At 45.4% G+C, this 26,260-nt stretch overlaps 1 protein-coding gene across 1 annotated transcript in view; it reads right to left on the bottom strand.

The window, feature by feature from the left end:
* RIN3 (Ras and Rab interactor 3) overlaps positions 1-26,260 on the bottom strand; it is a gene marked incomplete at its 5' end in the record, with an annotated part of 70,683 nt that overhangs the window by 16,971 nt on the left and 27,452 nt on the right. The window contains 3 exons of the mRNA XM_084270472.1: positions 1,830-3,308; positions 7,742-7,833; positions 9,952-10,024. Coding sequence (XP_084126598.1) covers positions 1,830-3,308; positions 7,742-7,833; positions 9,952-10,024 — 1,644 coding nt within the window. The remainder of the gene's footprint in view (positions 1-1,829; positions 3,309-7,741; positions 7,834-9,951; positions 10,025-26,260) is intronic.

Raw genomic sequence — 26,260 nt, 5'->3', positions numbered from 1 at the left:
TCTTATGCCACCTATAGATGCAGAAATAGTCTGTGTGGCTTGAGTGTTTGCTTAATATTTAGCAAGATCCAGAAAGAAGCACTAGAGGCTGTGAGAACATCTGTTGTCTGACTTCTAGAAGCCAGAGGCTACAGGGACTGCAAGGGATCCTCTCGTCACCCCTGCACTGAGGCAAAAAGGTCACTGGGAAGAGTTCATCGGCTCAGTCAGTGAGGAATGAAACAGAGGGCAGTGGCATTTATCTATACAAAATGCAACTATTTGAAAGAATGCAGAGAATCAGTCAGCCTAAAGCAGGCCAAATTCAAATGGTGAATCTTCCATGGTGGGAATCCCTGTCCTCCACAGAAGACAGTCCTGCCTAGGCCGACTGGACCATATCCTCCTGTTAGGGAACTGCCAGCGAACAGGGCTAGATCTAACCAGACGTGTCTGTGTGAAGGTGCACGCATGCAGTTCTACCAGGTGGAACAAGGACACTTCTTCTTTCGGCCCCCTCTCCACCTTCCCTAATCGAGATTTGAGACAGCCTTCTCTGTGGTGACACCCACTCTGCCTTGGAGAGAAGGGTTATTGGGACAAAAATCTCATTGTGTTACATGAGGAGCATGAGAAGTGAAACTATACTCCCACCTTGCACGTATGTCAAGAGGCTGGCAGCTGGTCTGTTCTGCTGGGAAAACTGCAGGATTGTGTGAAACCTTTGCTGGGTGAGACAGAAGTCAGCTGGGCCTGCTGAGACTGACAGCTGAGTGCCTCTGCTTCCTGCCTCACTGCTTCGCTGTGTCCCACCTAATACCAGGGCTGCTGGATCCTATGGAATCCCTAGTCACTTCTGTGGTTGGCCATGTTCTGTGCTGGGAGTCTTACAGCTCCCAGCTTGCTTTAAACCAATTTAGGGATCTCATAGATAGAGCTGCACTGGTTCTTGGGTCCTCAAGAACTAGTTTTAAGTCAAACAAGCATGTGGTTACATGCATGCATGCTTTCTGGCTGTACAGATTTGACTGGGATAAAAAATTGTACAGCTCTTTGTATATTCCCCCCTGAATGTACATTAAAAAGGCCAGTCCATTTCATAGCAAGGAGGGAAGTAGTGCATTACTCCCCAACAGAATAGTGAACAACAAACAATAAATGCCCTAAAACAGCCAAAAATATTATTTTTCCTCTTCAAAGGCAAATCATGTCTGAGGCAAGGAGTGGTGAATGCTGGATTTTGGGGCCAGTAGTGGCCTTTCAGGTCAGATCTGCCTTGCTGAGCTCTGTGAAGCACAGAGTGGGACCAAGTGATTCCTCCCACCTGCCACTCAAAATCCCTATGGTCTTGTTCCTCCTTGTGAGACAGTGACTGACCCTTGATCTGGCTGCCACATGCAGGGAATTCATCCTTGCTGCAGAGCGTGGGGTGGTGGATGTGGAAAGCCATGGCAAACACAGCCATGGAGGGAGAAGTTGGCTTCTGCAGTCAGCACATTTGTCTGCATCTCTTCCTATGCATATACACACATATATACACACACACACTCATATTTGTATGTGTATATGCATATATACATGCATGTATGTGTCACACACACACACAAACACACTCAGCTTCTGCTTAAACTCTGCCCTTTAAAACATTCATAATGGGACTTTGACCTTTGTTGCCCTCCCAGTTTTCTGAGCTGCTCCTTGAAGTGCTGGCAGCCAGAGTAGACTCCAGTTTGCACCCCTCAGCTTTTAGGAGACAGTTTATAATTCTGTAAAGCAGAACCTGTGTCTGCATAATCCTGTCTTCCCTCTCACCTTCCCAAATTCTGCCCAAGGATGAGTAGGTCACCTACCTATCTGTTCCTCGCTGTAGGAGGCTGGGTCTATCAGAGATTTCAATTCAGTGCTCTGCACTAAGTAACTCTTCAGCTGTGTCATCATCAACCGGATTTCTTGTAGCATCTCTGTGCTGGAGCTCTGCTTTGCCATCATCTCTAAACTGTACACTTTGTAGTCCTGCACGAGGTTGCCAAAGTAGGAATCCTTGTCCTGTGCCAGCTCCACTATCTTCTTCTGCAACTTCCTGTCACTAGACAGAAAGACCGTGAAGACATTAGACAGGCTCACGAAGGACAGCCTGTTCTTGGCCTTGCCCAAGATCACAGAGTGTGTCTTTTTACTGGATGAACTACTCAGCATCTCCAGGTCATCCTCTGTGCTGCTGGTGGAGTAGGAGTCTGGCTCAGATGCTGATGCCTGAGCCGTGGTGCTGCCTCCTGGGCCCTCCAGGGAAGAGTGAGAACCTTTCAGTTCAGCGGAGCTGACGGACTTACGGCTATGGCCCAGTTCAGTCTTAGTGTGTGTGCAAGTCACACCACCTGCCACTGTAGCCGGGCTGTTCTTGCACAAGTCCTGTGCCATGGCTGTCTCTGCCACTGTTCTTTGCTTCAGCAGGCAGGAGCTGGGGTTCCTCGGTGCCTGGGAGAGCCTCTTCCTTCTCGGTGGTGGGATAGGAGGTGACTTTGCTTTCTCAGTGGCATTGCTTTGTATCTCAGGCATGTCCTCCTTCTCTGCAGGTTCAGGCTTCGTCTCCTGAAACTGTGATACAGCCCTTTCAGGAACCTCCCCAGGCATTTCTACAGCCTTTTCACGCAGCGACCTTTTATCTCTGATCTCTGTGCTTGGGTCTTGTTTTTCTTCTGTCCGTTCCCCTTTCAGCGTTTCACAACTTCCAGGCTTCCCCACACAGCTCTCCTCCAAGGTCCTCTCACACTGCCGCCTTCTTGGGGGGACAGAAGGCTGGGAGCCCTTCTTGGGGCTAACTGCCGAGCCCTCGTTGACAGAGCAGCTCTGTTTCCCTTCTTCTTCTTTATTGTCACCGCCCTTGATTTTCATTTCCTTGATGCCCTTTCCTAATGGCTGAAGAAGCAGCTCGTTCTCTTCCCAGGCGGTCATGGGATCCTGCAGGAGCTTCAGAGAGGATTTCTGAACCAGAGCATGCGAAGGTGGAGGTGGAGGGGGGCGGCGGGGAGACTTCCTGTCAGAGACCGTGGTGGCAGGAGAGAGATCAGCGCTCACAGCATGGCTTTTAGGAGGAGATACGTCTGGAGGAAAAGGATTACTGCACTCTTCTATAAAAATAGGATTCACGAACCACAGCCTGTCATTTCCTATTGACAGCTCAATTTCACATGAGCAGTGGTTTGCGCTACTTGCAAAACACTGGCTAGATCTTAAACTGTTTGCCTGGGCAGTGCTGAAAGTTGAGTCTTTTGCAGGGTGGGTTAGCTCCTCTCCTCTTCTTCTGTGATTTAAGGAGGAATCCCAGAAATCTGTCCAAAGAAAGAAAGAAAAGAAGAATGAAAAAATACTCTGAGAGAATTTTAGCTGCTAATGGTATGTAGATGTTCTGCTTTTTGTTAAAATAAAAGGTACACAAGCTTTCACACCTCTACAGAAAACAGTGTGAAGAAATGCTTGCCTGTTGTATGTGTGTGAGATGCTTCAAACCAAGGGGCAAGCTCAGAAACTTCATCAGAACCTTCTTTCTTGACAATTTTAGGACACTTACCTAGTGAACACTGTTAATGTTGTGCAGCCTGTGCAGTGTGAGCAGCAAGGTGCAAGTAGCAAATATGAATGATTGTGAAAGGGGGCCATGGCTTGTTCAGTGATCACTGCCATGCAAATGCAAATAGCCATGGATACCTGAGGTGAGGGTGTGAAGACCCCAAGGAGTTCTGCCTCCTTCATGCTGACTGTGGGAAGGCGCCAGGCTGAGATACACAGCCTGGATCCAAGGTGCATTGGGGCCACAAGAGACATCAGATGAAGGTGACTCCACTATGTAGCAAGCTCACGTGGTAAATTCTGTTCTACACAGAGGTCTGATCCTGCTTTGCAGTACAACCAGTCCAGAAACATATATTTTTAAATAACTTCCAAAGATTAAAATGACCATTAACGCCTATGGCTTGGGATGATGATTATCCATAGCTATGCCCATTCTCTGTTTTGCACCTTGCCTTGAGACTGGCTGCCTGTGGGTGTAAGAGAGGAAAGATGGTGCAAAAGGACTGTGTACACGGAAAGGTTGTATAGTGTAGGGCTAAAGAATAGTCAAGTACTTCAGTTCCATCAACTATGACTGGAAAAGGAAGATGGTGTTTCAGATGCAAGTGGTCATTTCTGAATGTCACAAGCTCTAATAGAATGTGGTTTTTAATAACTTGTTTTTAAAAAATTACAAGGCATTTGTACATCCTTTAAATGGATTCAGTATGACATTTAACCTTTTCCCCTTCCCCCAGAGGAGCGTTTTCAAACCTGCTTCCCTTAGTTGTCTGATTGCTTTTAATCACACTTAGAGCTGCTAAGCCAGGGAAGCATCAGGAAACAGGTTCCTGCAAACCCCATGTGTTTTGGCCAAGGAAAAGGGTATAAGCCTCTGAGGGTGTTCACTAGGTGAGGACTGTACAGGTGTCCACAGATTTAGGGAAAAGGGGAAAATGAGAAATCCTGGAAACACAAGGATGCAGATAACTAAATCCATCCTCAGCGTGCTTGGTCCCTGGACACAGAGCTGACACTGATGGCACAGTATTTGGGTGGACTGACAGGTGACATGAACGGGGCTGCCACAGAGTTCCTGAACCCTGCCCTGTGCTTGGTGTGAAGCCTGTCTCACTGCAAAAACATTGTGTGGTGGACCCAAGTGGTATGGATGGGGCCGTGCATGTGTGGGATCACCCACAGCTCTCCTGCCTTGCCAGAGTCCTGTTCTCCTATTGGCTGCACCAGCCCATGATGTGGAAAGGGCTTAGCTGGTCAGAGGCCTGGATAGGGTCTACCTGTGCCTCTTCCAAAAAACCCAGCACCCCAGAAAAGCTCAAAGGGACTTGTAGTTAGGAAGGTCACAGCAGAACTCCAAACAGAGCAGGCAAACTCTTCAGCTAAAGCCCACACAGAACTCAGGGGTGAAACACGTTCAGATAAAATCTCTCCCCTGCCCACTGAGTCCCCAGAGACAGGCCACTTCTTCCCATTTTCTCCCCAGCACAGCCGGGACTGTTGATGGCTTCCTGCTGGCAGCCAGCTCCACGCTGCAGCTGGCAAAGCTCCCTTCTTTCTGCTGCCCCATGACCTGCCTCTGCAGGCCTCTGCCTTCCCCCTCCGGGCCTCCTGCTGCCCCTGCCTCCCTCTGCCAGCACTGGGGACAATCTGCCCCAGGGACAGGGACTGTCCCTGCCCCAGTGGGTGCAAGAGCTGCAGGCAGGGCAGGATGGGCAGGCTGACCCCTTGCTGTCCCTCCACTCCCACCTACCAAGCATTTCTGTGCGATAGGCACAGAGTAAGCCAGGCTCAGGTGAACTAAAAGTCTCTCCACTCCCACCAGGATGAACTTCCAGCTTTATCCTCCCACTGCCTAGGCTAGTATCCATGGCTAATTTACTTTATGTTACCATGTTTTCTCAGGGAGACTGAGGTTAGAACAGCTTTATTCTCTAATTTCTTACCATGAGAAGGAGGGTGACAAAGAAATTTAAAATTAAAGTGTTGCCAGGAACAGCAGCACTCTTGTCAACAGAATTTGGGAACAGACGTGCAGATGCAACCGCATGCTGCCACCCCCCTCACATCTGAGAGTATGATTTCCTTTAAATGCTCCATTTCTACTGAGCATCAGCAAATGCAAGACAGTGGGAGTTGCTTGTTTAAGTCAGAATATAATACTGTGGAGTCTCACAAGCTGAGGAAATGGTGAGTAAACCAATCTACAAAAGGGAAGTAGGTTATTTTTCTCAGTACTGGCCAGGATAAGACGCTGTGATGAAAATGCAATCCTTCACACAGACTGTGAAGAACCAAATGAGGTGGTCTTACTGAGGGTTGCACAGTTCCTTCAGAGAGGTTTTTCCCCAGCTCAGCCACTCTGTCTCATACAGCACAAAAGGCAGCTTGATTGTCTCTCACATTTCTGCCCTGGCTCTTTCCTTAGCATACTCTCTGGGAGGGATAATTAAGCAGTTCTTTGGCATGTCTGTGATGGTATGTGCTCTTTCTGCAGGGCAGTCATGCTAATTCTCCTCCTAAAATGCTTTCAGTACCAGTGAGGTCAGGACCAGAGGGCCTGCAGTACATCCTCTTTGACAATATAGGCAACAGTGATACTTTGTGGAACAGTTCAGCTTGCAGGTAGACATCTCCCTTCCACACCCTCAAAACCCATATCACTTTGAAAGACATAAAAAGCAACTTATGAGAATTGCAAACACCGCTAGCTTTCCTTTGGGAGAGCTACTTCAGGCAGCACTTTCTGGTTGTGTACCCATGTGTACCCATAAAGTTTTGTTCCAGGAAGCTGTAAACATCATCATTACTTCAGCCTGTTTGACTTTATGGAGACAGCATGGCATTCCAAGAAGCTAACATCATTTCCCAGGAAATCTTTACACAACAGCAGGTTTTCTTCTGTTGTCAGGGACTTTCCTGGCATACAATGTACTGTGGTAAATAAACTTCCAAGCATCACCTCCAACATCACCACTTTTCTGACCACCAGTGTACAGGAGAGAAGGAAGAATACTACAAGCAATGTCGCTTTGGTGCTTGTGCTTTTGGTTATCCCTCCTTTCAAAAGCTGCTGGAGACTGTTGCTCGAGGCAGGATCTCCTCCTCTGTCTCAAATCAGGCAGAAGGTTGGAGAATCCTAATATTCTTTTTACATTTTAATCCATATCTGTACACTTTTTATAATGAAATTAATAAGAAGCTTAATAAGAATCTATCTCGAGTTACAAGAGAGCTTTCTTTAAGCAGTAAGTGCTGGCTGGACACCCATATTCAAAGTTGCTTTGGCAAATTGGAACATATTCAAAACAGATGAACCTGAAAGCGTTAGAGGCAAATTCAATGGTCAAACTCAACAAAGCTGCCTGAGCTCAAGCCAGGGGTTTTTCCCATGTCTTCTGGGAGGTATATTGCAGAAAATAAAAAAATACTTCCCCAGAGCCCCAGGGTGCTTTAGTGAGTATCTGTAAGTGAGCTAACTCACAGCTTTCACCATTTTTTGTCTGGCTGAGGGAAAACTGAAAATCACAGTAGCATGAGAGTGACTAACTGTAATAGCTGTCTCAATGGGAGTGTGTTAAATGGAAAGTAAAAGGAAGGAGAGCTCCTTCAGTTAACGGAACTGCATTTCCCACCTCTGGAACTTTATACATCTCATCTAAAGTTTGCCCATTTGGTGCTGTCACTAAAAATAACATTCCTTTTTGTATCAGATCAGTGTGAGGCAACAGAACACGCTGGGACACCACACATTTCACTACCAACTAGAGATCCTGCAACAGGAAGCAGAAATACCAAAATTCAAAAATATCACACTTTCATCAGAAGGGGAAATTGCAAAGGTGTTTTCCTCTACTCTTCTGTTTTCTTCTACTCATACATCTCAGATGCCAACTACAACCAGCGTGTGTCAGCTATCCTGAGAGGCTGTGCAGTGCTTCAGCTGGTGAATGCTCCAGCTCAAGCAGTAAGACTGTAGGTCTCACACCCTGCACTGAAGTCCAAGTGGAAGGCTACGTCCAAAGGGGCAAGCGTGCTTTTATAAACATAAACACCATGAACATCTCTTGCATTCAGGCTTCCTCAGCTATTCTGAAGGCAATGGTTCATCTATCCTCCAGCTGCATTACGTCTACACTCGGCACCATGGCTCTCACAAGGCTGAGTGAAACTCTGGCTGCTTTGAGGGACTTACCTATCCCCAGACTAGAGATAATTTCAAGGTCTTGAAAGCTACTGGCTTCCAATATTGCTTGCGGCAGCTTCAGGGTGAAAGGCAGCAAATCCCTGTAAAAGAGAAACTCTGTGAAACACCAACACAAGGACAAACCCCGCGATTGTGAGGGACCCCAGACTTCACTGGTGGTTTCAGCCATTGAATTGGCTCAAATTTCATCCCTGTTCTGCAGAGTCCTGGGTGCTGCTGTAAGAAGATCTAACGGTCAGTAATAGCAGCGGGGACGCTCTGCCAGCCCGGTTTGCTCTGATTTCACAAGAGCCCACCAGCTCCTGTGGTGATGCTTCATGCTGTGCCACTGCCTTAATCACTGTGGCTTAGCTTCTTCCTCTGAAAACAGTGGGAACACCTCTCACCCCAGGGGAGGCCAAAAGCCAGGCGTGGCAAATGGTAATAACTGTCTCTAGGAAAGCCATTCTTTTTGGTGTGGAGGGGATGATTTGCAGTCCTTTTTGTTTATGTCTCGCTCCCCAACCTGCTTCCTCTTTTACAAATCAGTGTAAGGCATGGGGATGGAGCAAGACACAGTGGGGTTAGGGTAGGAAGACACTTCCTGGGAAAGGGTAACCCCTGGATGAAGTGACAGACAATGATGAAGCGCTGTATGACACTGAGAAAACACATATCCCTTTCCTCTCCCTGCTCAGACTTCTGACTGCTTGGAAAGATGCTATATTTTTACTGAAAAAAGAAAAGGCACATTTTTTCAGGAGACATTAGCTGGGTTTCACTGGAACATGCCCTAATTCTCAAACAATGTAATGGAGCTCTTGGGCTGGTGATGAACTCTTTGGGTTTGCCAGTACGCAATGATGATTCACTAAACCTGTTCCTAGCTCAGTTCCCATTCTAAGGAGGACTAGAAAAGCCCGTAATAAAAGTCCCTAAAAGGTAGCAGGGAATGGCACAGGTTCAGTTTACACATCAGCAGTTTAACAAAATGTTCTGCAAGCTGCAGGAAATTATTTTGGAAAAAGCTGCCCATGGGAGTAGGTGATGTCTGTTACACAGACACCCACCCCAAAAATGTGTGTGACTGCAGACCTGGGCAGGACCAATCTGTTGAAAGGTGAATGCAGAGGGACTGTTTTTTCCCTGATTAGCAGATACGTATCTTCCTGATGCATTGTGTAGTCCTTGGGTTCTCTGTGCACCACCAAGCACCTTGTTGTCACATCGTTTGACATAAACTGACGTGATCCCAGGATTATTTTTTTTTTCATGGCAGATATCAAATTTAAAAGAGGAAGAGGGTCTGTAGACCTTCTGCTTTCTTTGTTTTTGTTATACATGTAAGTAGTTCCTTTCTTTTTAATTTTTTTTTCTGTAGAAAAATACATCTAAAAATCAGGAAACATTAAGGCATTAGCCTAATAGAAAAAAAATCTCATGTTATTCATAGGGCAACAGCTTGAATGCAAGCCACCAACTGCCCTGTAACCCACAGGTGTTATTTGTGTGATGTAAGGTAACCTAGCCAGGCCAAACTTTCTTTTGAGAAGAGCCCATCAGCCCTGATAAGCTGTTTCCAGCTATTTATTGATGAGTATTTACTACCGCCCTGAGAACAGGCATCTCTACTCACCATCACAGAGAGCTCCTACAAGCTGCCAGCAAATAATAGGTCAGTGCTTAGGCACCCTTTTTATTACCTGCTTCTCTCAGAAAATTATCCCTTATTTATCTTGTCTTTTGCCAGTGGCCTGAAAATCAAATGAATTATCTGAATGTGCATTTGACACTCAGAAGTAACATCTATATTAGGAACTAACAGAGAAGCTTTTCTTTCTTTCTGGAAATCTTTCTTTAGCCATTATCCTTTCTGCAGGAAAGCAGAAGCAAGCAGATTTTCCCTCCCCTCAGCAATTTTGGCTAGAAATACCAAATCCTTGTTTGTATGTGGGCTCTTCTTTGCTCCTTTGCTAAGACAGAAATCTTAATATGTGGCCAGGGATTAATTTATGCCTATAGGCATAAATGCCTATGTGTATAGGATCTATATACATGGCATTTATGCCTATAGGATAAATAGGCATTTTAGGATGGCTAAATATCATTTCATTGACCAGAGGAAATAGTGTGGGCTGTGCTGTGGCTGGATACCAGGGAAAGGCAGTCCAGAGGGATAGCGAAGTGACACCTCAATGGAAGCAATGAATCCAACTCACCTACTGACACAGTAGAAGGCAACCAGTTTGAAGACATCCTCAAATACAAGGACAGACCCTTCCAGGTACAGGACTGATGAAAAACAAAGACGACAGTCAGTGATGGTTATCTTTGAGCTGTATGGTAAAAGATGCTGGTGGGTTTGGCTCTTGTATTCTGTGACTATCCAGTATTTGCATGGCCTAATATGAAGAAGCATGAAAAACTGGCTTCAGACAGCCAACAAAATAAGATTCTTCAGGGAAACACTAGAGAAGAAATGTCTCAGCCTGGCTTTCTAAATGGCTAGCTCAAGATACTAGAGTGTTGTGACAGTAATAAAAACAATGGGAAGGAAAAAACCCTCAGGTCCCAGCCAAAGGGTTCATTACAGGCCCATGTATCTCTAAGGATGCATATCCACAATACATTGTGACCCTGTGACTCTCCATGCTGGGATCTCATTCGGTCTGGATGGACAAAGTGCTTTGAAGGAAGAAAAAGTAGAAATTACTGTTTCATTACTACGTGTGTGGGCTCTGACCTGGGTCACACAGGCAGCGTGAGCACAGCCTATTTGTATCTCCAGTCTTTTCCTTCCCATTGTGTTACACAGCGACAGCAGGTTTGTTCCTTTAAGTGGCAAGATACAATCTACACCACATTGTAGAGTTCTTCAAGATGACCTCCTCTATCACAGCATGCTATGGTACTGTGTAGCCCAAATCTCAGATGTTATTACAGAGCTTTTGGCTGCTAAGCTAGAAAAAAATCACCAGCCCATGGAGAAAATTTCACATTGACCAATAACCCAAGGCAGAGAGAGATGGACCTGGAGAAGTGCCCATCCTTGCTTCAACTTTAGAGTCTCATAAATTGTGCTCATATGTACACAACACACTGTCACAGAGATTGGCAGGTTTAAGGAAATCTGCAGTGGGTTCTCAAAAGTGCCTGCGTACTGGTGGAGGAGAAATGGAGCCCCAGAACTGCACTGTTCCTGCTACAGGAGTATGCTGGGAGTCCTCAGGGAGCAGGACCAGCTCACTCCCACACAGCAGTGTCCACAGCCACTTTGCATCTTCCTTCGCACTGTTTTCTAGGGCACAGTTCAGGGCTGGGGAGACAAATCTCAGCTTCCCCAGTCTGCCATGATTCACAGCCCTGTGAAATGTCTCCTTGCCCTGTTGCCCGGTTATTAGCTCCTCTATAAAGCCTCCAAGCATCTGCAGGAGGGAGACATTTGCCTGGCTCTCCTCTCACCCAGCTCCATGCACTGTTTTTTGTTCTCCAGCCAGCAGAATCCCACTGGAAGGAAATGCTCAAGCTTGTCTCTTGTTCAGCTTCACAGTTCATTCACCAAAGAAGGCATTTCCTCCTTTTACTTCTCCCTTTGTCCCAGCCTAGGCCTGGCAGGTTGCTATTTTGGGTTGAAGACACCAAAGTAGGCAGTTTTTTAAAGAGGCAAAGGCTGTGTAATTCTCAGAAGTCATTCTTAACATCAATTTGTGTTGGAGCAGCGTGAACAGATCAACCTCAGTGTGCACACTGACACCAGACTGAAATGTAGAATTTAAAACACACTTTGAGGCAAGCCAACCCTTTCCCTTACTTCTCCCCCACAACTAGAAAAATAAATGTTCAGCATGTTTTTTCCTTTTTCCTCAGTAAGAATCGTGTTTCAGTTGGGGATTTTCATTAAGCATCCACCATGAACAGTTCCTAGAGTTTGAAATCCATCTGCTTTGCAGCTCTGACACAGGAAACAAGAATAAAGACAAGTGCTGTTCCAGAGAATGAACCAAAACCCAAGAGCCTGAACTCACTCGAATCTCCAGCAATTCAATAAAGCCCTTTGTGTGGACGATGCTTTTAAGGATTCCTTTTCTGTTAGGAACCACATGTTCACTTTGGCATCCCAAGTCGCAGGTGTACATAAGAGAGCAGGCTGCACCTGTACATGTTTACAGACACGAGCAGATTGCTTGGATTGGGATTAATGACTCCTTCATCTCCTGGAAGCTCTGCTTCTTAGGAACTTGAATTTTAGACAAAAAAATATTAGTCCAAGCTCCTCAGGAGTATCCACACAGAACTGCTTTGTACAGCTCCTCCTCCTCCCATATAGAGTTAAATAGCACAAAACACAAATCACCAGGAATTACATAGCTAAAGCAATCTAGGTACAAAAGCTGCTGGAGTTTAAGGACAGGAGTTTCCAGCAAGCAATATATAGAAACTGGACTGTCTCTTGTTTGCTCTAAGAGGTCATAGAAGGTAACAAAATCAGGCATGTTTGTCAGGAGGTTGGAATTCATCATGCAGAGAGCCACAGCTCTGCTGGGACATTTTTGGGTGGCCTGTGAACAAGTAAGAATAGAAAAACACTGCTTTAGATGGATCACTACTCAAGGTACTAGCACCATCAGGACCAATACTCTGCCCAAAATCTATTCTGCCCAATGACTGCATCAGGCAGCCTGCACAGGACCACTGCAGCCACTTGGACCCACTCCCAGCACAGCACCCATGGGGAAATTTGTGGGGAAGGTCTTCCCTGGGAGAAACTGTAATACTTTTTCCTTAACCTGTTTTTATTTAGACACCTGCTGATGGCCAGTAGACACCACTGATAAGCAGTGCTTCCTGACGGCTTTGCTGTTGGGTGCCAGATGATGGGATCGCTATAGGAACATCTTTTGCGGGAATGGTTCCCCTTTGCTTGTGGAAACCATCGAGTGGGTCCTGCTGCATGTTTCTGATTCTTGAAAAGATGGATAAAATACTGAGCTTGCACAGCTAAAAGGGCTCTGCTGACCATGGCACCCTGCTCCAAGAAGACAGTCAGGAAGAGGTGCTTTTCTCTGACTGTGGATGTGTTGCGGGTAGCTGGGGACATTTCACTGGCATGAGCACTCCTGCTCAGGGAAGGATCATGATGATGCCATTTATAGGAACTCATGACTTTTGCAAAAGCTACAAGCAGACATTTTCCTGCCAGACTGCTGTAATCTTGCTGAAAACTGCAGAGACAAAATTAATCTCTCTCAGACTCATGAAACTATACTCAGGGCACCTGAAAAGCAAGGAAATCTCTACATCTCACCAGGACAGTGGCAGGATGTCAAGAATATGATCAAAAGCAACAGCAAAAATAGGCTGAGTTCTGTGGGCCAAAGGTATTGCCACAGCATATTGAGTTTCATCTGATACTTAGAAGCTTACAGAAAAAAAGCCACCTTCAGGAAATAAAAGGGGCCATTCTGAGCAGTCTGAAACAAAGATATCAGGATTGCAAAATATTTTATGGGGGATGGAAGCATTAGAAAACATGAATTAGTGGTTCACTGTTGACCATATTCTGTTTTGTGTCCCTTATGCAACTTGGTAAGTGAACAGGTTATGATTGTCTGATAAGTGGTCAGGTTATGATTGCCTCATTTTCCCCTTTACTGCACCAACATGTCTGAAGAGTGTCATCTTTAGGCACTGACTGGAAACTGTCTTAATGTTTCCCTTTCTCTTCAGATCTCGCCATCACTGCTCCATCCAGATGCTGATGTTTTTGAGTCGCACTATCCCTGGGCATTCTGCCTTCCTTTCCTCTTTGATTTTTCCCTGCAGAATTGTGTTTGCTAGTTCTGTTGTTCTGGTCACATGGACAAACCACCCCAATTTCCATCTTCTTACTGCTTACATAGGCTCACGGGACCCAATTACTTCAGCTTCTTCTTCTCTAATGGCACTGTTAGTCTTATTCACTGTTTTTGATATCCGTGTAATCCTTCGGAGACATCTAAATTCAAAGATATGAATTCCTTATTCTGCAGCAGTTGTGTTGACAGAGGACTACTGAGAACACAGCCATCCTCAGAAGTCCTACTTGGATGTGCTTGAGATGCTCTTATCTTTGCAGATTCTGGCAAACTGTGAGATTTGTCATCATGGGAGTGATTCCACTTTTCTGTTTCTATTTTAAGATTTAAGATTATAACTCCAGAGTCTCCTCACCACACCTCTCACTGGAGTTTTGATATAAGTCTCTAGCTTGGTACCGCAGTTGCCATGACCTTCCTTGCAGTAAGCAGCACTGGCTGGCTGTGTTGTTGCTTTGCTACCCTTGACCCTTTGCTTGCTCTGAAGATGGGAGCCCTCCACAACAGAGGTCACCAACTTCCCACTTTCTAGATGCTGCTGTTGCACAGGCCAAGTTATCAGTTTCCTGCCCCTGGGGAGCGAGCCCTGGGTATTGTAATAGAGGACTGCAGTGACTACTGTAGGCCCTGTGCTGAGGCTGTTGGGTTTGTTACAATACACTGCACTACTTGTACCTGCCCCGCTTTCTGGAGATGTGTGTGAGCGTGATGTAATTTCTTCAGGTTATTGCTTCAGTTCCCTGCAAACACGTAAATCTCCAGCTCACCCTTATTCATGCAGAAGGCTGGTGGTGGTATTCAGAGGAAGAGCTTTAGCTGCATAGAGGGTAACTTAGGTTGCACTAGTAGAAATCCTTAGGGTGCTTACTGTGTCTTTTTGCAACAGCTTTATTTGTCTGAAAGACTCTATTATCTGTCCCTGACATTGTTTCTTGTATTATTTTTTGAGGACCTTCTGGGCAGTATTATATGGTCTTCAAGGGCTGAGCTCTTGTAGAACATCATCACTGTTTGTTTTCTCAAGGTCTTTTTATTTCTTCTCTAATCTGCTGCCTTTGCTTCTTCCATCTAATGCCCAAGCTGTAGTTTCCTTTTCGGTATCACAGTTCTAGGCCCTGGAGCAGCCCATGTCTGTTTTGTCTTTCTTGCCTTTCCTAGTGATTCTTTCATGAAGCTGTTGGTTGTTTCTATTTTTTTCCCTCATCAAGGAAAGTCAGAAACTTCCCTGTTTTGGACTTCTGCCAGAGTCTTCTGTTGTGAATCCAACTCCTGCTTTCTCAGAGGATTTCAATTTGATGGTTTCCTACAGAGTTTAATCTTTCTGTCCATGATGAAAAAAAAAATAGTGAAAAAAAAATCACTGCTAGTGGCAGTTCCTGGGAATTGAAAGTAATGAATTACCAAAGTGATGTAGTGGTAATGAGCTCAGGTCTTCAGTGTAAGGGAAACCTATTTTTAAACTATGTTTTTTCACAAAACACGATCGCTGTGCAGAACAAAGTTAGTGCTGCTGAAGATGATGCACAACGCAGGCATCTCAGCTGGGGGCTGAGGGGGGACACTCAGCCAAGCGCTCTGGTTCTCTGCACACCATGTCCATATCCCGGTGTTAAGCAGAAGGACCAGCCTCACATCTAACAGCCACGGTGCTCCTGGCTGCTCCACTGTACTCCATCTCATCCACATTCACCCACACAGAGGGACAGCACCTTGGTGTCCACTCAGATTTCATGTCTTTAGCCCAGCACAAGCTCCTGCTACTGCCTGGGCTCCTTGCCTCTGGTGCAGAATGCTTGAGCAGAAACACGTTACAGTAGTTTTGCTGCACTGTTTCCTCCTTACCACGATTAGTGTTTCAGTGAGGCTTGAGAGGGTGGCTCTCAAGGGTACTTCAAGCACAGCTAACCCACCCAAAAGCAGTGCCGCAGCTCCTCAGTGCTTTCCTTACCGGTATCTGCATGAACAGCCCAGGCAGGCCCAGGGGCACTGCCAGCCATCTCAGGGGTTAAGAGGAAAGCACAGTCTGGCAAATGGCTGTTCATTTTCAAAGCACTTCCCTCCCTTGTCAGATCCTTACCCTGCAGTTCCTTTTCAGCGCTGAAATAAATGCCTTAATGCCTGCAGGAATTCCATCTCTGGTTTGCACTGCTTCTTCAGCCCAGAGGCTGGGGAGACTCAGGACTGCTTGCCAGGACCAGAGGGCAATGTAGGTTTAGCTGGAATTTTAGATATAGCCATGTAGGGCTACACATCTTGCTTTAGCACAGCAGAAAACACATACTGAAGACTGAGGGAGCCTCCCAGGACACCAGAGGGGGTAGGGTGACACCTTCAATTGGAGCGGTCCCACCGTATGCAGCTGAACACGATGGTATGGTTGCAGAAGTCACATTTTCACAGGTAATTCAACATCCACCTGTACATCACAATGGCAGCACATGATTTATGCTGCCCAGCACGGTGATTCAAGCTCAGGGCCATGGTTCACAAGACAAAGCTGAATATAGATACTTGCAAGTTGCTCTCAGAAGGCAAATTTATTTGGTAAAACTTTGTGAAGCAAACAAAGCTGTCAGATATATAGGGTCTCCCCTGTGCCTCCTGTGATAGGAAAAGATGACATGATTTGAAATTCTGGGGGTTTAGTTCTTAGCAACAATTTCCAGGTCATCTAGATAATTATAGAATGTGTTGGGTTGGAAGGGACCTTTAAAGGTCATCTAGCCCAACCCTCCTGCAGTACATAGATCAGGTTGCTCAGAGCTCCATCAAGCCTGACTTGACTGTCTCCAGGGATGGGGCCTCTGCTACATCTCTGGGCAACCTGTTCCAGTGATCTACCACCCTCATACTGAAGAACATTTTCCTAATATCCAACCTAAATCTCCCCTTTTTAGTTTAAAACCATTACCCCTTGTCCTATTGCTCCATGCCCCTGTGAACAGTTTTTCCCCAGCTTTCTTATAGGCACCTTTCAGGTACTGGAAGGCCCCTCAGTCTTCTCCAACCTGAAGAAGCCCAACTCTCTCAGCCTATCTTCAGAGGAGAGGTACTCCAGGCCTCTCATCATCCTCATGGCCTCCTCTGGATGCGTTCCAACTGGTCCATGCCCTTCTTGTGTTGAGGGCTCCAAAGCTGGACACAGTATGGAGTCATCATAGAGTGGTCTGGGTTGGAAGGAAACCCAAAGATCATAGAGTTCCAACCCCTCTGCCACAGGTAGGGCCACCAACCTTCAGGCATGATCTAGACAAGGTTGCCCAGGGCCCCATCCAACCTGGCCTTGAACACCTCCAGGGATGTGGCATGAGTATTCCAGGTGAGATCTCACCAGAGCAGAGAGGTCGAATCCCCTCTCTCAATCTGCTGGCTACACTTCTTTTGATGCAGCCCAAGATGTGATTGGCCTTCTGGGCTGCAGATGCACATTGGTAGCTCATGTCCAGCTTCTCATCCACCAGTACCCCCAAGTCCTTTAGCTCAGAGCTGCTTTACAGCATATCATATCCTAACCTGTATGGATAACAGGAATTGTCCCAATCCAGGCACAGGACCCTGCACTTGGCTTTGTTGAACCTCATGAGGTTCACCTGGGCCCATGTCTCCAGCCTGTCCAGGTCTCTCTGGATGGCACCCTGTCCCTCTGAGACATTAACCTCACTACCCAGCACAGTGTCAGCAGCTAACTTGCTGAGGGTACACTCAGTCCCACTGATATTAAACAGCATTGGTCCCAGTACAGACCCTTGAGGACCACCACTTGTATCATTTTCCATCAGGACAAACCATTGACCACCCCCCACTAGATACAATCACCCAGCCAATTACTTATCCACTGAAGAGTCCACCCCTCAAATCCATATCCCTCCAACTTAGAGAGAAGCATGTTGTGGGGGACAGTGTCAAAGGCCTTACTGAAATCCAGATAGATGACATCCAGAGCTCTTCCTTTGTCCACTGATACAGTTACTCTATTGTAGAAAGCCACCTGATTGGTCAGGCAGGATTTATCCCTAGTAAAGCCATGCTGGCTGTCTCAAATCACCCCCCTGTCCTCCATGTGCCTCAGCATAGTTTGTAGTATGATCTGTTCCATGATCTTCCCAGGCACAGAGGTAAGGCTGACAGGTTCCAAGAACTGTAGAGTTTGAAAGGGGCCTGAAGAGATCGAGTCCAACCCCCTTGGCAAAGCAGGTTCCTTAGGACAGATCACACAGGTCAGCATCCAGACAGGGCTGGAATATCTCCAGAGGAGGAGACTCCACACCCCCTGGGCAGCCTGTCCCAGGGCTCTGTCACCCTCACTGTGAAAAAGTTCTTCCACGTGTTGGTGTGGAACTTCCACCACACCAGAGAGGTTGCCAGTGAAGACTGAGGCCTTTTCCTCATCTGTTGTAAGCAGCTCACCACTGTTGCTCATCAGGGGGTACTCTTTCTTTAACCTTCCTTTTCTGTTTATATACCTGTAGAAGCCCTTCTTGTTTTTCTTGGCATCTCTTCCAAGTTCATCTCCAGTCAAGAATGAAAACCAATCCTTATGTGAAAAATATATTATCATACAGATGTGTTTTATTAAGAACCAGTTTTTCCATGTTTACTTTGGAGAAATGGTTCTTGCTCTGGCTCTGAGATACATCATGAAATACCATAAAGTTGAGGTTAATCATATAGAAAAAGGAAGTTTTCTGAGCATTTTAAGGGAAGCCATCCAGTACCCATAACCGTATTCTGCATGCGACACTTCCAGGAAGAAAGACTACATTTTCCAAAGGTGAGTGATGAAAGGGACTAACCCACTCTGAAATGGCAGAGGTCAATAGGGAAGACAATAAAAGGAGAAATTAATCTTTCTGCTCCTGTGAGCTGTGATCCCACCTAGTTGCCAGCCTGGTGGAAGAAGGTCTTCTGATTCCCAGTCTTCTGAGTCTCACTGACTTTGAGAACCCTATTCAAAGGTCAAAGCATGAGCTCCTTACTGCCCTCATTTTAGTTCAAGAAGTGTCTTCACAAGTGTGAACTCTTGTTTATTAAGCTCTTTAATACCTACAGATAGAAAACACCATCCAAGGGCAAAAATAATAATTTGTTCCAGTTTAGCCACTGAGGCAAAGGCACTGGTATTATGGGTACTGATGTAGAGTGTCTGCTTTAAAACCAGTAAGCTTTGGTGTTACATGCAAGGTACTAAGCAGAGTAGGGCAAGACAATATTATTCTAGGACAGCACACAGTCTCTAGCTCTGATTACACACAGATTTTGCATGATGCCTCTTGGGAGTGAAAAATAAGGCAAAATAAAAAAAGCCAAAGTGAGGATTAACAAAACTAACAAGATCCTGAGGGCTTCTTTCTAACAGGCTTTCCCCACAATCCTACTGGTTTAAAGACTACAGTAAAAGTGAAGATGCTTGCCAGGAGAAAGAGGAGGTAACTCTTCAGGAGAGAACTTCAGAAAAATAAAAAACCAACAAAAAAACCAAAACACCTGCTATAAGCAACCAGAATGTTTCCAAAACAATTTGAAAACCACACGGAAACCTGGCACTGTTACATCTTGGAAAAGCAAGTGCACAAGTATCTTATGTTTTAAAATAAGCAGTGCATCAGAGCAATGCAGAACTCTGCTCCCATGAATGGGACTTGGTGAGACTCTGTTTTCCTTGTGCATGCCTGTCTTCAGAAGAGAAATGATGAACTTGCACAACAGGATACAGACTGTGTCCTCATACCATGTTTTATGACACTGTCCAAGCTCTCAGTCACTGTTCTTGCTGAACCAAAACTCTGGGCTCCTACTTCAGAGTCAGATCCTGAGTGATATCTCCTTGACACTAACTCAGTTTTCAGGGTTAATGACAGGCATAATGGAGAACTCTTCCCCAGACAGACAAGCCTTGAGGTTAGGGGATTAGAAATTATTCAGTCTGTATCTCCAGTCAAACCACAGATGGTAGACCAAGCAGTGATAGTGTCTCCTGTGTCCTTGTAACAGCCCACACAGAGGTGGCCTTTGGCTTTGTGGAGGCAGATGAGATCCAGCAGAAAGCAACAGTGAAAACACATTCCTTGAACTGGAGGCTGGGTCTGAGGCAGAGCTGCCCAGCTCTCCCACACCATGGGGTAGACTTGCTTAATGGTATTTTTTTAATGCCAAGAAGCTCTGTAAATGACTGTGGATTTTTCTCACTAGTGAGGAACATGCAGAAACAGGGGAAATTAGCCCATGCTGAGCCCTGGGTGATGCAGGCAGATTGTTATCTGGGTCTGAGCCAGGCTAATCTGAAGATAACTAGGGTAGCTCTGCATCTTCAAAGCTGTCACACAGACACATCATCAGCAACAGGAACCACTTTAAAAGATAACATTTGACAGTCTACTCTTAACAGCAAGGTCCTACTACATTGAACAGGAGTCGTTTACTACAAGGAAAATAGGATACTAACCTGCATGCCCAGAGGCCTCCTTACCCACATTTGAACCACTTAAAATTTGAAGCTTAAGGTTAACTGTATATTCAATTTTTCCAGCCTCCCCTCCTAAAAATACACAAGCTTTTATTTATCAGCTGGCTAATCTTTGAAAAAAAGTAGCCTTGGACAAGTTCTGCTGCTGAAATGTAGGATTTGCCTAATTGAGATGGAATTAGGGGAATCAGCCATTTTTGGCAAGAGAAGAGAAGAGGGATCTTCTCTCCCAAGGGCTTTGATAACTCTGCTGGTATTTTTTCCAGCACATTTCTGCTTTTTTTCAGGCTAGTCAGGCCCAGAGCTGACAACAGTTTTTTGCTTTGCCTCAATCACATACTCCCTCACACAACAATAAAGGGAAACATTCCACTGAAGCAAACTGGAAAGATTGCCTTCCCCCACAGCACAGCAGTACACACAGTACCATACAGCAGTACATACAGTGTTATGTAGGTACAGAAAGCATACAGAAAATGTCTGAACAGTAGTGCTGGTACCTCAGTGCTGGACCAAGTCACATGCTTGGCAGGCAAAGGGCTCCTACAGCCCAGTAAATACAGTGCTGGCAGGGTGCTGGGCTTGGTCAGGGGCAGTGGTGTGTGGCTGGCTGAGCCCCTTTGCCAACCTGTGTCTCAACTCTCAGTCTATAAAATTGGATCAATGACAGCAACTTCCTTGGGAAAATTCAGCATGGCAGGGAAGCGAAGGGGCAGCTCCTCAGCATGGTGCCAGGGATGCTCTGCCTTGAGGAGATTGGCTGCCACGAGGCAATTTGGCCATGGTTTTGCACAGATGGTGCTCATCCTCTGCCTGTAACCTCCTCTCCTCACACTGCAGTGCAGCTTGCTGGGCTCCTGCCTCCCTGGGCAGCCTTTCCGTTTCGCACAGAGCATCTCAAAGGCTCACACAGTCATCCAGTACCACAGGATGTGACTCCCATCCCCAGCCACATACTGCCCCTCTCCACCCTGTTCCTGGATCTCTCTCTCCAGCCTGCCACCCAACCTCCCTGCAGTCACCACCTGCTCCTCCAGCCCATATCACTTTCTGCTCCTTTCCAGGCTTTATTTCATATAACATAAAACACATATAACACACAACAGCACTTCCAAAGGAGCATTGCCCCACCATACTGTCCTACTTTTGTGCCCCCATGTCTGTACCACTCAGTCCTTCTCACCTATAACCTACATGAGGGAGAGGAAGATGGGGACCAGAGGGGCATGACAGCATGGACACACAGGGCCAGTAGATAAGAGAGTGAGAGCTCTTCTCAAGACAGTGTGTGACAGCACTGTCAGCACAAGTTGTACCCTCACCTGAAAACCGGCTCCCACCTCTCCTAGGGCCAGAGCCTACACCCTTTTCCATCTACTTTACTTGTGTTCATGAGACTGCAGAACCTTAATTGCTAGTTACTGGGACTACTGTTGGTTTTGCCTTAGATATTTATATATATACATACATATATCAGTAAAATCATATTCCATACAATCCCTGAAGTGGAAGATGCTTAATGACCTTTCTAGCTGGTAGACAAGTCTCCAGGGTAGTTCATGAGGTGGTTGCCATGGCAGTCCTTTACCTGTTTTATTGTTGAATAGCAGCATGGGGTATCAAAAATATATATATAAATAACTTGATCTTTTCACTCTTTAATGTCAGGTATAGCCTCTCATCTGTTCAGAGGAAATCAGAGCTATAAATAGTCCTACCCTGCTTTTCATGCCTCAGCTTACAGTATGAAGTATTCTTCTTTCCGGTGTCGAAAGCTGCAGGGTTTCCACTCAAGGAGGCCAAACATTTCAGTTGAAGTGACCATATGAAAAAGAACTATGGTGCCATTACAGCGACAACAGAGGTAAGCAAATGGACTTTCTGATGGGCTCTTCTGCCTGCCCTCTGATAAGCCAGAGGTTTGACTTGAGAAGGACAGGGTGTACGTTTACTCCTTGGATTGGCCTTCTCCAGCTGAACGTGCCTTTAGCACTTGTGCAAGACCAGTCCAGGCACGTTGCAGAACTGTTAACTCCACATGACAGTCTACCATACCCCACAGCAAACAGCTCTGCAATATGCAGAAGGGCATACAATTGCCTCTAAAGGGCATCACTGGGCCTTTTCAAGCACGCTAAGATACCTCCTATGAGGTAATTGAGCTGGAAATGTGCACTAAGACTAAGCACATTGTCTCTTTTCCCTCATACACAAGGTATGTACCAGAGAATGGAGGTTTTGGGGAAGATCACAGGTGAGACACTAACCTAGGAAGTCTTTATGTTTTATTTATAGTTTTTCACCATTATCTTAAATCTTACCAGTATTTCTCCCATAACCTGGATCCTAGAGAATGATACCTGCTTTTCTGAGACATCCCTTCTGAAAACTGCTCTCATCCCTGAGTTTGCCCACAGACTGACTCAGTCTCACTGGCTGATTCCATCTCATGGGGTCACTCAGGCTGGCACAGAACCCAGGAGGTATCTAGCCCAAATCTCTACTCAAAGCAGGGTCAGCCATGAGGCTGAATCAAATTGCTTAAGGCTTCATCCAGCCATGTCTTGAAAAGCCCCTTGAAAATATATAAGTGCTAGCCAAATAAATGGCCTTGGCTCAGAAGTCAATTTTCATGACTACCAACACATGCTTCAGTTCATTCATTTTAGCTATGAAGTGAAAGAACCCATATTTCTGTCCCCAGCCAGTACCACAGACACTTTCATCTACATTCCAGTTCAAAAGGGACCCAAAATAAATGCAATTAATTTTTTTTTTTTAAATAGAAGATTGTCTTCCTATAGGTTTGTTTCCTATATATTCTCTTTTCTGAGTTTAAGAATTTTTAAGGTCACATCTTTAGGCCTTTCTCTGCAATTGTGAGGGTCATTTCCCTTTCTGGGAAAAAAAAATAATCTATCTTCACTCTACTTCCTGATTCCAGCAGGCAGGGTGTTCACAAAAAAGCCTTGCAAAACTGAGGAAGCTATTGCAAGAGCTGCCAACACTTCAACAAAAATACACCCATCACAAAGATCATCTGCAGAACTGGCCACTCTCATTAAAGGAGCTAAGTTGTGAGTAGGCTGCAGTGACTGAGTTATCCTCCCATTTTTTTCTCATGACCTCATTCATGCAGCACTTCAGTGTGGTTCACATGGGAAAACACCATCAGAATATACTGTGCCATGTTAGGAACAAGGATTTTGATCTCTGAATTTGTTAATCCAGCCTCAGCAATGTATATTAAAAAAATGTTAACAAAATGGGGATAGCTGCCATAATGGACCATACCTGGCCATGGTGGCCAGCAGAGCACAATAGGCAAGTCCATTATCAGCATCCAAAGGTGTTTGAGCCAAAGAGCATCTACTGAGTTATTCCTAGTCAATCTTGCTCCTCTTCCCTGCTCTGTGCCCACTCACTGAGCGCTCTCAAGCAGCAGTCAGACCTGCTGATCTGCACAGGGACAGAGGCAGGAATTTTCAGCCCTTGCAGCTGAGCTCTGCCATCATGCTCCCAGGCCTCACCTCAGACTGGCTGGGCTGTGGAGACCAGGGCTTTCAGCAGCTTTGTTTAGAGCTAAGCCTGCAAAGACTGCAAAAACGAACAAAGTCCATCCCCATGTTACTCTAATGCCCCTCTGCAAACATGCTGCTCCCTGATTACTGTTGTTTAATTACCATCTGTTACTGCTACACGTCAGAATGAATGCCCATGACATTTTTATCCTCTGCAAATGGCATTAATCTATAATAAAATATTCCCCCACACACCCCAATGGGCTTCAGAAGGAGGAAGGGAAGTGTAGAAGTGGTTGAAGTTACTTGGTAATAATGGCCAAAGTTGACTCTGAGTTAAGTTTGCATTAGACTGCACCTATTTGGCATTATTAAGGCAAGAAAGTAGATTGTGAAATCTTAACCCTAAATAATCTCTTCCTTTTCCCAATTGATTTCACCCTTCCTAAAATCCAGCCTGCAAAGGAACATCCTTGCTTATCAAAGTTGCTGTTTTGACTCCCAGCCAGGCCAGCCTTCCTGCTGCCTCTAGATCTGGTGTAACTCTCCTTCCTATCCTGATGGACAGAGCTCAGAGGGTGGTGGGTGTACACAGTGGCCAAGTCCTGATGGCCTTTCACAGCAAACAGATTTCCTTTGGTAAAAGCACCAAGAGAATTAACCCGGCAGGTAAACTGCTGCCCTGTGGTTTATTTGAGTTCTGGTCTTCTAAATCCTGACCATCTGTCTGAAGCATTTCGTTATCAGGCTCCAGCCTGCACTTCCTGAACTCAGCCTAACTTTAAGAAAGGTCAAATAAGGTGACCAGGGCACGACATTGGATTTCTCTATCAACATCATTTTTGCTACCAGTCTTGAGAGCTCACAGCAATACTCAGTGATTGCTCTTAAACTGGTTTTGAGTCCAGTAATTACCTGTATCTTTTCTGTCAAGGAATATTGAGGGTCCTTACCTCAAGCCCATACCATATAGCCTGAAGTATAACTGCTGTCCATAAAGCAGAAATTGAGTATAACCTATCATGTCCAATGGCACTGTGCCTCATCTTTCAAAGGTGGTATTAATTGTGATCTAGACCTTTTTGTATTACTTTGAGATAATTTATTTTGGTTTTCCTACTTGATTGCATTAGGGTTATTTCAAGACTTCTGTTATGCTCCAGCTTATTCTATGTTTGCCTCTAGAGCAGCCAGGAGGGTCAGAGAAGGCAGAGTTTTAATTTAAATCTCAGAATTTTCCTGCAATAAATGAAATAAGCACACTACAGGTAAGACTTCACTACAAAATCCTCCTTCAGCTGCCCACTCAATGAGTTGGGGGGGCTCAGCTCTCAACTCAGCTTTGGCAGAGATGCTTCTGATCAGCTACGTCTGTTGGCAGGTCATCCCACACAGGTAAGGTTTAAATAAGGAACAAGGAGAGCAACTCCAAGACATGGGCTTAGGTGAACAGCCTCAGGAAAATAAGCCAGAATAAGTAAAGCCAGTGACAGCTTTGGGGGAGGCAGGAGCAGGAATGCAAGAGTGGGCACCCATGGCAGGATCAGGCCAGCCACAAACCCCTTAAGGCACAAGCCCAAGGAGTTCAGTACTGACTTGGCAAATCAATTCAATTGTTGTTTCTATAGAAATATTGGATAACATGAATTGTGCTCTTCTCTATTCTGTGCAATTGCATATACTTCTCCTATTTTGCATATTTGGAAGTGAATCACATCCTCTTTTTTGTTACAGAAGAATTTGGAAAACAATTACTACACATGACGCACCAAAGCCTACGTGCAAGGCTCCTGTCAAGTACATGGTCAATTCTTGTTTTGCATGAAAATAAATTGTTTTCAGCTATAATTCACAAGATTTCCCAGAAAAGAAGTAGTTAACATTACACTTAGTATATGGTGCTAGAGCATTCTTCTGTTAAAGGACTTTAGCCATGTAGCATGTGTCTTCATAACTCTTTGTGAAGGAAAAGCTACTGTGACTACCTGCCCCAAGTGCTCTATCACACTCAGGTGCTTCTTCCAAGCTCTCAGTGTGTGTATATATATATATATATAACTTCAAAAATGCAGATTTACTTTAAACATGTAAACATCTGATTCTTTTAAAATACTGCTGCAATGTTGCTGATGTCAGTGGAAAGACTTCTGACTGTATAAACATAAAAAGAAAGGAGAATTGGGACCTGAGGTTACAACCCATTTGCTGAGGAAAGCCAAGGGCAGGAGTCAGCTCAGGAAATGATGCTCAGTTCCCGGCCTATGTGATGTTATGGCTCCATTTTGGGATGAGGCAAAAGAAGGGAAAACTCTCAGAACATGTAGTTGAGATTTTAGGAGAGCTTGAGAGGTATCTCCCAACACTGCATCCCTAAATGGTAAAAATCTTGTAAGCAGCCCTCTAACTGGGATATTTCCACTGTTCTGAGTGAGAAGGGAACCTTCAGGATGAGAAGAAAAGCCTGAGACACCCAAAGCTTTGAAAGCTGACAGGTTTCTCAACTTTCCAATGAACCACATGGTATCTACTGTTGGGTCTCTACCATATCTGCTGCTGCAGCCAGGCTTTAGCCTTTCTGCCTCTGGAGGAATTGCAACCAAAGATGAAGAACTAGAAGAACAGTTTTACAATCCAATCTCTTCATTCTCCTATCTTACTAAAGGCTACTTTCACAGAACAGGTGAAAATT

This window comes from Gallinula chloropus (assembly GCF_964237585.1).
Source record: "Gallinula chloropus genome assembly, chromosome: 14".
In the NCBI taxonomy this organism is placed as follows: Eukaryota; Metazoa; Chordata; class Aves; order Gruiformes; family Rallidae; genus Gallinula; species Gallinula chloropus.
Note: the sequence above shows the minus strand (reverse complement) of the source record. Positions and strands in the feature narration are given on the sequence as shown.